The 12,679-nt window shown below is 37.9% G+C and overlaps 1 protein-coding gene across 1 annotated transcript in view; it reads left to right on the top strand.

Moving 5' to 3' along the window:
- The window catches only part of HSD17B4 (hydroxysteroid 17-beta dehydrogenase 4), a 141,045-nt gene that overhangs the window by 95,933 nt on the left and 32,433 nt on the right, over nt 1–12,679 (top strand). Inside the window, exon 17 of the mRNA XM_069087844.1 lies at nt 4,249–4,314. Within this exon, the coding sequence (XP_068943945.1) occupies nt 4,249–4,314 (66 nt within the window). The remainder of the gene's footprint in view (nt 1–4,248; nt 4,315–12,679) is intronic.

The following is a 12,679-nucleotide window of genomic DNA, read 5'->3' as shown; positions in this document are numbered from 1 at the left end:
TCTGTTCAAAAGGCTAACTTAGAGAGAAATCTCTCCCCGATTAAAGAATATCATAAGCTTTCCAGCTCTTCTCCAGCATTCCAGCATCTGATCTAGATGCTATCCAGTTAGAAACCTGATTTCTATATGCAGGACAGGATCCAGTTTGAGCTTGGTCCTTCCCTGAGGGAAAGAGCTCCTATCTTTGTTCCCTTTCTTTAGAGTGTAGGGTGATTTAGCTCATGAAAAAGAAACCAAAGTAGAGAGAACCTGATTGGGGTGCCCAGATTGCTGAAGGGTACTCCTATCTCATGATCAGGCCACATTCTTAGGTGACCTCACTCCCTTTACAATGAAGTGATTGGGATGGCTGAGAGCTTCCTGCCCACCTCCTTAATAAATGTCCACCAGTCAGGGCTGAGTTTCAGTTTTCAGGGGAGTTCCCTGTGAGAAAGAGTACATCTGATTTAAGGTGTTTCAAAGTCTCCCTTGGTGTCTTTGATTACCAGGAGAAATCATTGACAATTAAATTTATTGATTATTGACTGGCCTAGTTAATAAATTGTTTTTTATTTACCCATATTATCCATACCTGTTTCTCTTGGAATTTTTACTCACCATAAGGGGAATCTTTAAATTAGATACAAATCTATCAGTAGTGAGTTCTAGATAATGAAAATATGACCCTTAGCCATAATCATCCTAAACATAAGTCATAGAAGTATTTCTCTAAAGATAGTATTGGATTACTTCTGCAAGGTCTGCCTATATTTAAGCTAGACTTCTTAGCACAGGGAAGAGAAGAAGATGGATGAAGAGAGCTAGAGGAAAAAGGCAGGTCCCTAGTACTTGGCTTCACTCCAGTAAGAGTAGAACTAGGTCAGCAAGCAAGGTTAGGAGAGAGAAACCCAGAGTTCCTGGGCCACTAGAAGGAAAAGAAAGAAAAATGGAAACAGCCCTTAGGATCTCTTACTAGCTGCAAGGCTCAAGACAGCAGTGGTAGGAAAAGAAGCACTAGACTCCTTTTCTCTTGACGGCAGCCAGGCAAGAGAGCGTGGAGCCAGCCTGCTGCTTCCTTCCCAGGGAGAGATAAGCCAAGAGACAGTAACAGTAAGAAATTCTGATCCAGGTCCTGAAGTATAGAAGTTCTGCCTAAATTTCTGCTTAAAATACGTCCCACCCTCAGTCATGTATCTTCTTAGCTCTACCTTTCTTAGAGTGAATACAGTGCTTATTTGCATTAGAAACAGTATCTATCCAGGTTGAAGGCTGTGCAAGCAAATAGTAGTTTGGAAGGGAATCAGTCAGTCATCAAGTGTGTCTCAAGAACTGTGCTAGTACCTGAGATATAAATATAGCAAATGAAACCATCCCTAATTGGAAGGGGCTTATATTGTAATGGAGGAGCCAGAAAAGGACACATACGTAAGTACCTACAAAATAAATATAAATAGAGCAAATACAAATACATGTGAAGTAGTTATGTACAAAGTAGTTTGATGAGATAGGCATTAATAATTGGGAATCTGGAAGGCTTCATGTGGAAGGTGGTACTTGTGCTGCCTTGAAGGGAGGCAGAGAGTCTATGAGATGGAGATAAGTAGGGAGGGCATTCCAGAATGGAGGATGGTTGATGCAAAGGTATAAAGATGTGAAATGGGAGTGTTGTGTGTGGGGAACAGAAAATGACAATTTGGCTAGATTAAAGAATGTCAGAAGTGGAGTAATGTTCAATGAGGCTGAAAAGATAAGGGTGAGGCCAGGTTGTAATAAGCTTCTAGACAGAGGAATTTTTAGCTTTAAAAGCTAAACAGAGGCAATAGGAGTTTATTGAGTTAAGGGAGTGATGTGGTTAAACTGTATTTAAGGAAAATCACTTTTGGGGCAGTATGTAGGCTAGACTAGAGTAGGCAGAGACTTTAGACAGGGAGATCAATTAAGAAGCCATTGCAGTAATCATCTAGGCAAGAGGTGATGAGGGCCTAACTAAGGTGGTGGCTGTGTGAGAGGGTTAACTGAGAGACATTATGAAGGTAGAAATGGAAAGATTTGGCATTTGACTGTCTATGTGGGTGAAGAAGAGAGAGAATTCAAGAATAATGCTGAGGTTACAAACCTGGAAGATTGGAAGAATGGTGGTGCCTTTGACAGAAATAGGCAAGTTTGGAAGAGGGGAGAGGTTTGGAGATGAGATCATGACTTCTGCTTTAGACAGGCTGAGTTTAAGGTGTCTCTAGGACATCTGGTCTGAAATAATTCCTTTTAAGTAAACAGAGATTGGTCTCTCCTCTCAGGGTCCTCATTGTTAAGAGGGTTCTGCCCTTTGTCTGAGGTAGGAAACTGCCCCCTCAGACTCTGGCTCATCAGAGAATATTAATGAATATTCCTGTTCTGGGAGAAGCTATGTGAAGACAGGGAAGCGGGTCTTTTCTTCTGCCCTTCGACCCATTTGAGCAGCCAGAAGGCATCAAATGTGAAGTATGGTTTTGCAAGGGATTATGGAGCTGGGGATCCTGCCTAATGGTTGTTGGGAAATCTGTTCCATCATGAGGGAATCAGTTCCATTTCTTGACTACTCTAATTGTTTGGAAATTCTTCTTTATACACAGTTAGAATGCTGATGTTGGTAACAGCTTCAGGACACATAAAAGTCTAGACAGGCTAGAATGGATGTCAGACATGTCAGGTCTGTTTGTTAAACTGGTCATTCTGAGCAGTAAATGTATCATGGATGTAGTAAAATATATCATGTAATCTAATTCCCAGTTATTTGCAATTGCAGATTATATTTGCTGTTTTGGAAAGGTTTCTTCCTACCTACTTTGCCTCTGATGGAAATTCCTTGTATTTGTTGAGTTACTGGACTCTTTCTTTTGTGCAGTGCACTTCTTAGTTTGACTTCTTTTCCTTTGTCAGTAGGATGAAGTAAAGTAGGGTGTATCTTGACATTGACTTTTCTTATTTAACTCCTACCCAGCAGCAAAAGATGTTATTGCATATCCAGAGGCATCTGTGTGGACCCAGTCTTGTGGAAGCAGCAGGGCAGGAGGAGTGCCTGGGTTCAAATCCTAACTCTGCCGCTTCCTGTTTGTGTATGTCTTTGACAAAGTTACTTAAGTTTCCCCGTTTGTAAAATGAGGAGAATATATTTGGTGACCTCTAAGCTTCCTTGTAATTTTAGACCTATGATTCTTTGGTTCCAGGACTTCTGCTTTTCCTCCTCCATATTGCCATAGTGTATTATGAACTTGTAAAGGGTCACAGTGGGGCAGATGAGCAGAAATGCATCATTTATCAGATTAGCAAATACTGAGCTCTGGAAAAGGGCAGAGACAAAGAGGTTTGTCTGTACACTGGGAGACCTAAATGAACAAAATCAGCAGTTTGAGGCCAGGTGAAGATCAGGAAAAGCTAGATACTGGATAGAAGAAGGAAAAGATTCTGAGTCTGAGGGGAAAGTTTGTTACAGTTCTTCATGCACAGTGAGCTAAGTTCCCTTGGGTTTTTAGGACTGGTTCTCTACTTTCTCTCCCCCTCCCAACTCCCCTGGGGAGCTAGGTCTGGGGACAATTCCTACCCACCTCCAGTCCTCTTGAATTGAAAGCTATTGTGCTAAATAGTGGAAAACACTCTTATTTTTAGCTAAGGAAGCACAATAATTCTAGCTAGTGCCCACCTCAAACTATATTAAGCCATTCAATATGGGTATATGCACATCTCTTGTGACTTGTGGTTTCTTTGTGAGGAACAGCTTCTAGTCAGAACCTGCTCTGCAATTTATAGTCTCAGAGATGTGCTGAAGGCTTTGGGGTTAAGTAATTTGCTGAGTCACACAGCTACTAAGTTTCTAAGGTGGGATTAAGACTCAGATCCCTTGATTTCTAGCCCAGTACACTATGCTGTTCCCCTGTCATATCATTTCGAGAAACATGTCTTTACATTGTTAAAATGATATGTAGATGTGAGTTATTATTGTTTAAATTTTTTTTGACTAGAGTTATGGTTTCATCAGTGAAGGGAGTTTACGATGTTGAAATTCTTGTCATAGAAACAGATTTTTGTTCTGCAGTTGAACGTTATAGAGAATTGCCAGAAGCACTGTGAGAGGTTGTGATTTTTCTAAACTAGGATCCATCAGCATTGGGACTTGAACCCAGGTTTTTCCAACTCCAAAGCCAGTTCTCTAGCCCTTGTACTGTTACCTCTACGTTTTTTGACATACTTAGTATTTAAGAATTTATAATATTTTGGTATTTTTTTTTCTTTCAGGTAACTGTGCCCCCACCAAAGAGGCCGCCTGATGCAGTGCTTGCAGATGCCACCTCACTCAATCAGGTAAAATTTCTTTTTGAGAATATGAAGATCTGTGTGGTTTGTTTTCATAGAAGCTTCTTGCTGAGTTTTTCGCGTCTTTCCTTTCTCCTTTAATGTTGTACTCCTTACTGAATTTTTTCCACATTTCTTCAGTTAGAATTTCAAAGGAGAAAACCAGTGCCCATTAGCTTGGCTGCCCGCTTTAGCCAACAGACTGATTTTCCTCCTTGCCTTTTTCCTGTCACTCTTTTTGGCAGACCCACTGTGCCTGTTTTCTCACTACCCCGTTAGTCCTTGATGTTCTGCAGTATGAATTCTGCCTCCGTCACTGTCTCAAACTGCTTTTTTGAAGATCACCAGTGATGTCCTTCTTGTCTGATCCAATGTCCTTTGCTCTGTCTTTATTTTCCTAGATGAAGACTTCTTTGCCTTTTAGTGTCTTGGACCCCTCTGACAGTCTAGGGAAGCCTACGGACCCCTATGTAAAATAATATTTTTACATGCATAAAATAAAATACATAGAATACAAAGGAAACATTGAAATACATTTATGACTTTTTAAAAAGTTTACAGATCCCTGGTTAAGAACTCTTTTTCTAAACTTATTTACTGCAATTAATTCTGTTGCTGATCACCCTCTTGTTGTGTTTCCCTTCTTTGCTGGCTCACGTACTTCCTGCCACTAATTGTGGGAGTTCCCTAGACTCCTTTGACTCTTATTCTTTTTTTAAATTTTTTTTTATCCTTAAGGATTAATAGTTTTGGTGGGGCTTCAGCCATCTGATGATAATTCTTACTTTATGTCTCCAGTCTTATTCTCTCACCTGAGCTCCAGACCTTCCTTCCCAACTCTCTATTAATTATTTTCATGCAACATGCCTAAATGTGAGCTCATCATCTTTTTTTCTAACAGGAAGTTGCCCCATTTTGTTTTTGGGTCTTTGTTAATGTTATCACCACCATTTTCCATTCTCTTAACTTAAGTTGTCTTTATTTCTTTTCTCTGTTTCTAGGTAGTGACTTAGTCCCCTTGATTTTTCTTTAAAAATATCTCTATTTTAAAAACTCTACATAACCTAAGCTCATCATTTTATATAATAACCCTCTTTTGTTTTTCTTTGTATGTTGAAATGTTCATGTCTGTGTTCATAATAAAAAAGGAAATTTTAAAAGATTAATTTACTTAATCACTAATGGGGAAAACAGCAGCACATCTCTTTATTCTGTCCCTTCCTCTGTAGTCCAAGTGATGTGTTATCCTAACAGTATCCAGACTTTTCTCATTGATCTTCTCCTCTGCATCCTCCATCCTTTTCTCCTCCAAGCCAACAAATCAAGCCAGGATTCATTAAACCAGCACCATTTCTAGGCGTTCTTTAGGCACCATGTCACTCTTCTCTTCCAAAGGTCTTCACTCATTCCTTATCTGCATTGTCTGAGCTTCTCTGTCCAGTTTTTATCTTAATTGCCATTATTTTTCAACATGAATAATTTGTTCTAGTTAGGACAGTTACTTCACTATTCTTTGAACATGTTATATTTATTCCTCACTTTATACCTTTCTCTTCCTCAAGTTTCTATGACCTGGAATACCTTTTCTTTGCCTCTTTATCTGTCCAGACTGTGCTGATCTGCCAGATCCCAGCTCAAGCCCCATCTCCTTGTGAAGCCTACGTCCATTTATCTCATTTGATCCTCTCAACAACTTGCAACATAGGTGCTGTTATTACAGTGACATTTTGAAGTGGTGAAAGCATTGTAATCCATATTTTACAGATGAGGAAACTGAAATTTAGAGAGAATAAGCAACCTGTCCACAGACACAAAACTAATCATTGTCAGTTAGGAAGAGCCTACTATGTGCCAGGCGCTGTGCTAAATACTTTTCAAATATTCTCTTTTGATGCTCTCTGGGAAGTAGATGCTGCTATCATACCCATTTTTCAGGTGATGAAACTGAGACAAATAGGTTAAATGACTTGCCCAGGGTCACACAGCTAGTAAGTGTTTGCAGCCAAATTTAAACTTAGGCCTTCCTAACTTTATGCCTAACACTGCCACTTAACTGCCTCAGATATTAATGAATACTTATTGATTAGTTTATTAATTTGAAAGAAAGAAAAATCATCAAAATATATAGTTGTATGTTAAATTATAAACTTAGCGTAAAATCATGAGTTATGACTTATAAGTGACCTGAAATGTGAATGATAAATTTTATTGGTGGAATATATCGGTTTTATAGCACAGTGATTAGAATGCTGGCTTTGGAGTCAGGAAGACTTGAATTTAATTCCTGCCTTAGATATTTGCTAGCTATGTGATCATTCAACCTCTCTGTCTCAATCTCCTCATCTGTAAAATGAGCAGTAACAATGTCTATCTCACAGGGTTGTTATGAGGATTGTAAAACTTTTTGCAAACCTTAAACACTATGTAAATGCTAGTTATTATTATTGTTATTATAGATTGTTATTAAATTAAAATCCATCCAGTTGTCAAGAAATTTAAAAATTAGAATACTGAAAAATAGGATACCTTGTATTTTTTACAAACATTTTTCAGGAAGTCATTCCCAGCATAGCAATCAGTATATGTATTTATCTTCTGGACTGGACATTGAAAATAGGGTTTATAATTTAATTGTGCTTTTCAGTGCCTGCCCCAAAAGGAGACACATTATAATAAATAATTGCCAATTGGTTATTTATACTGCTTTTACTGAGTAAACAGTGTTGTCTCCTCAAACACATATTTATCCCTTTGAAATGAGGCCATCGAAAGTTTTATTTGAATGAGCAATGAATCATTGTTTCACAAATTTCAAAAATTTTGATTGTGACAGATCTCTCCTTTTTTTTCCGAGAGCCATGATTTTATTGGTGTAGGAAACTCCTCATTAGGAAACAGCCTCTATAGAGACAGATTGTTCCTTGCTTGCAACTTACAGTGTCAGAGTTGCAAAGGCAGGCAATTAAATGACTTCCCTTGTATGTGTAAGAGGTGGGAATATGGGGCGGCCAGGTGATGCAGTGAGTAAGAGCACCGGCCCCAGAGTCAGAAGACCTGGGATCGTTCAGGCCTCAGATACTTAACACCCACACAAAATAACTGGCCCTGTAACCTTGAGCAAGTTACTTAACCCCAATTGCTTTAAAAAAAAAGGTGGGAATAGAATCCAGGTCTCCCCAAGCTCAGGGATAGCTCTCTTTCCACTTTGCCAGGGCCACCTTTCAGAGGTAGTTACGTTTGCTAGATCGTCTTTTCCTTCCAATTGCCACTTGTTTCAGATCAATAAAATAAATTTGGCCAAAGTTTTCAATATGGAGTTAAGTCCTGTCATTTTATAGATCAGGAAACTGAGGCCCTGAAAAGGTAAGTAAGACTTGTCAGGTGTCACAAAGGTAGTAAATAACAGAGCTGGGATTCACACCCAGTTTTTCTGATTCAAAATCTAGTCCCCTTTGTTATATATCATATATCACTCTTGTCACTTTCCAGATGAGTAAGACTTATCAGACCCTCCAGGAAACAAAATAGTCCCTGGTAAAATGGGGACACCGACAAAGTTCAGTGCTCTCTTCACTGTCTTTTGATACTAGTCTTACATTTTTCTTAAATTTCTGCCCCTTATTTTTAGGCACCTAGAGCTTCATTTTGCCCAGAACTTTCCACAGCAGAGGTCTTGCATTACCTCTCCATCTCCATTTCTGTCCTCTGTCCCATTGTGTTGAGACCTTGTCGTGCTCTGCTCTTTGTGAATCCAATAAACTAATATTCTTTAAACTATTAATGACTTCCAAATGCTTAATGAATACCCTTCCCGGGTCAGATATTTGCATTTTAATAGGGATTTTGTGGAAGCAATATAGTAACTCAAAGAAATGGCTCCAGTCTGAATTTCAGGCATTATGGCAGAATTGTAGAGGAAATATTTTCAGATAGAAATCTTTTAAAACACATAAGGTTTGGGACTTTGGACTGTAGTCACTCATTTTCCTATGATGTTTTTTCCTATACATTGATGAAATTACAACTATGAATGGTAAGGTAGCAGTAGGTAGATCTGAACAGTGGGTGATTATCTATCTTATTTGTTCTTTTGTCCCTCTTGAAATGAACTTTTTATTCCTGTGTATTCTTTGCTTTGATTCTACACATGATTGTGTTTTTAGGTATTTAAAAGTGGTATAGTAATCATCTCCCCAAACAAAAATAAATAGGAGTGTCTATAGTTGAAACACATTTGTCCCACTTCTGAATTTATTTTTGTAAAGTGTAAAGGTTACATAAGCTTTATATAACTATGCAAGCATGACCTTTATATAAAGAGGCAAAGAGTGAGCAATTAAGCAACCCTGATAATCTGTTTAATTGTTTGAACCAGAACTCTTGCTTAATTACAAAGAATCTTTAAGCAGGGGCAGCCAGGTAGCACAGGCTCCAGTGTTGGGATGACCTGGGGATGGAATCCAAGCTCAGACACTTAGCACCCACCCAGATACACCTGGCCGTTTAACCTTAAGCAAGTTACTTAACCCCAATTGCTTAGGGGCGGCCAGGTGGCTCAGCGAGTAAGAGCACCGGCTCCAGGATCAAATCCGGGCTCAGATACTCAGCACCACACCCAGAAATAACTGGCCCTGTAACCTTGAGCAAGTTACTTAACCCCGATTGCTTAAAAAAAAAAAAAAAGAATCTTAAAGCAGTAAAAATCATATATAGGAAAAAAAGAGGTAGGTAAAATACAAATGTTGCTTGTCTCTCCATCTTGAGGAATTAAAAAAAATTATATTTCACTACCTGAAAACACATAAATTTACTCCTGCTTCAGAGTAACAAGATGCTCCATTTCTTGACTCTGGTTCTTCTCTTTGACTGCTCTCCCCCAATCGCCCCCACCCCATGCCTGGGACTTGAGGTCGGGGGGAGACTTTTTTGCTTCGATAACTGACTTCTTTGGCTTCCTTTAACTCCTAATTAAAATACCACCTTCTACAGGAAGCTTTCCTCAACCCTTCTTAATTCCAGTACCTTTCCTCTGTTATTATTTCCTATTTATCCTATATGTAGCTTGCTTTGTACATATTTATTTACAACAATGTCTCCCTCTTTAAATTGTAAGCTTCTGGAGGGCAGTGGACTTTTTGTTGCTTTTTGTATTCTCAGTGCTTAGTACATAAGAAATACTTAATAAATGTTTATTGCTTTATTGAGAGGACAAGAACAGTCTTGGAAGCTACATATAATTTGACTGTGATATGAATGACTGTTTCTAAATTGAGGCAGTGCAGTGCTTCTATTAGCAAACTTGAAAATGCTAAAAATCTATCAAAGCCACAAAGGAAGACCTTGCAAGGAAAGAAGCAGATTCATTTTGAGAGTCTTAAAGATTCTTTAAAATACATCCAGATGATTTATTATGCAGAGAACACAACTCTTAACTACTTCTGAGATTATATAGTGAGTGAATGCCTAATAATAGCAAATGACTCTGGAAGTTCATTACATTTTGTGGTGCTACTTCTGAGATGTGTAAATTTTACATTTTCAGGATTTAGCCCTGCTGACAGTTAAAAATACAATTTCCTGAGCCAAGAGGAGTAAGGATGATAACAAATCTCATGATTTTTTTTCCTGCATTGTATCAAACAGAAAGAGAAGGACATCTCTACATTATTCCACTAACCATTTCTTAAGTTCTCTGATACAGTTCTGCTTGTCATCCCTCACTATGACTTAGAAGTTTCTTTAGGTACATACATTTATTCTTTTTGTTCAAAAGCCCCATGCGTCTGTTTTTAATATTAATTTTATTAGGATGCTGAATAAAAGAAACATTTTTCAACCAATTTTAATTTACCTTTCTATTTAGAAAGTATTAAGGAAACCTCAATAGACATGTGTCCTTAGGTTATAATGAAATAGATGTATACACTGTTATGTAGATAGAAATGGGCTGAATGATTACCAGGTTTATCATTTCACACATTCTATATAAAGCAAATTTTTCTCAAAAATTACTTCCTTTCTCAATTGGATAGAATATATTTGTTAAAATATTTTTGGCATGTTTCCTTTCATAGGCGTCTAAGTAACAGAACTTGAAAGGGACTTCAGTTCCAAGTCCTTCTACCAGCATTTGATGATGAGACCTCACAAGTGTATTTACAGTGTGTCCAGCGTTGTGTTAGCATGGGGAAGAGGGAAAACATAAAAGAAGTAGAAAAGATGGTCACTGTCCTGGAAGAGTTAGCAATTCTATTAGGGAGACTGATTCCCTTTTTGACAAGAAGGAACTGGTTTGCTTTTTATTTTTTTAAATTTTCCTTTTTGTTATTATGAACTTGATAAGACGTCGACAAACAGCCTTTCCGTATGTGAAGGATAGACAAAAAGACTGTGTATGAAATCGAATCTCTACTTTTGTGCAGCCTTTGTTTAGAAAAAGGAGATTTCCAATTTAGCATGGTTGTTTCAGCTCTGTCCCATTTGTAACCCTTCTGAATGGCCTGCTGCTGTCTTCTGTGTATTTTTATGGTTCGTTGATGATTTTTTCTTCCTTTTTTTTAATCACATCCTACCGTCCAACTCCTCCTTCAAAAAAATTAAAAATAAGAACAGTCTCTATTTTAACAGGTAAGTATACTCAAGCAAAACAAATATACAGATTGATAATACCAGAAAATATATGTGTCATTCTCTACTTCTAGTGTATCAGCTTTCTTCCAAGAGGTGGGGAACATTTCTTCATAATCAGTCTTCTGAAGTCATGATTTGTCACATGGCCCTGACAGACCCCAATATAATTGATTAGATTATGCTCCTGTTCTCAGACCTTCAGTACTGCACCACATCTTTATCCCTCACAGGATGCTTAGTTGGCCCTTCCCCTGTTCTCAGGGGAATGTACAACCTTGCCCCCTCTCTCCCTATACAGTGACCAATGAACATATGGTTCTTTCTTGGTTTTCTGTTCTGACAGACTAGACCCAGGATCTGTTCACACTTCTCTGATTATTGGAGCACCTGCTGACTTACACTGCCCTGTACACAACATGGTTAGCCCCTCTTTTGAACACTTCTGGCTGTCATTTTGTATAGTTCTGGATTTGCTAAAGGACCTTCTTTCTATTTATTTTTGGTTTTCTTTAACATTGGCCTTTCTTGGGCCATTTTCAGATAATTGCAGAAGTTTACATAAGAGAATTGGACTTCTGCATAGCCCAGAACTTCATTATTTTAACCTAAACATTTCCCCCCCAAGGTGGTTCCTTTTTGTTCTGCCTAAGTATCAGAGACAGATTAGACTAATAACTACCTTGGGCTGTTTTAAAACACCTTGATTTTCCCTTCTTGTCCTCAGGACTTTCTCCACTACTTTTCTTCTGCCTACTCTTTTCCAAATTAACTTCCTTCTTTGTTCTCTCCTTCAAAACTTCCAAAGTGCGAAAAACCATACTTTCAGTAGCATGATAGGACTTAGAGAATGAAATAACCAAGTATACACAACTCCTTAAAAGAGCTATGCCCTTTTCCTTATATGAAATGTTAAACATAGTGGAACAAAACAAACCAATATAATTATTTAAACAAAGACACACAGTGATTTCCTCACACGTAAAATGTCACGTTGAAGTGCATTTTTTTTCCTCTCTATATTGGGAATATGAGTGAAGAAGTATTTGGCCTTTTCCCCAGTGAACTTTCTGAATGGAGAATGGGAAAGAAAAATGAGCAGAAAATATGGTTGGAACTTTCTGAAATCTAGAAGAGTTACTGAGTTGATGAAGGTGAAATCTTCAGCCTTATTATTCATTAGAGGGGGGAAAAATATGATGGTTGACTTGAGTTTAATTTCTAATGAATTGTTTCCCAAAAAAATCTTTTTAAAAAACTTCTGATAACTTAAAAGAAACAGTATCATTGTATAAAAGTAGTTATAAAAATGATGCTAATGTGGTAATTTAAGAAAACATATTTACTATTATGTTTAGAAAGCCTGTGCAGTGAAATTATAATACCAATGCAAAAACTGTGGCAGTTAAATAGAATATTCTCAGACATGAAACCAAAATGTGATTGTGGCAAGAACACTGGTTTTGACATTAGAGAAATTTGACTTGAATCCAGTCTTTGTTACTGATTATGTGACTTTAGTTACAATTTTTCTCCCCGTTTTTCCCCTACCCACTGCCCCAAAATAGCAGTCCCACAGGATATCCCCTCCTCCCATCTGCTCTGTCCCATATTTTCTCCCATACCCCTTTCGACTTTTCCAGTGGATCTCTATGCCTCAGTACCTGTATATCTTATTTCCCAATTACATGTAAGATGGTATTAATAATAGTACATATATATATATATATATACACACACACACACA

This window comes from Petaurus breviceps, unplaced genomic scaffold, assembly GCF_028583685.1.
Source record: "Petaurus breviceps papuanus isolate PSGF00001 unplaced genomic scaffold, PetGlider_PUasm1.0 183, whole genome shotgun sequence".
In the NCBI taxonomy this organism is placed as follows: domain Eukaryota; kingdom Metazoa; phylum Chordata; class Mammalia; order Diprotodontia; family Petauridae; genus Petaurus; species Petaurus breviceps.
Note: the sequence above shows the minus strand (reverse complement) of the source record. Positions and strands in the feature narration are given on the sequence as shown.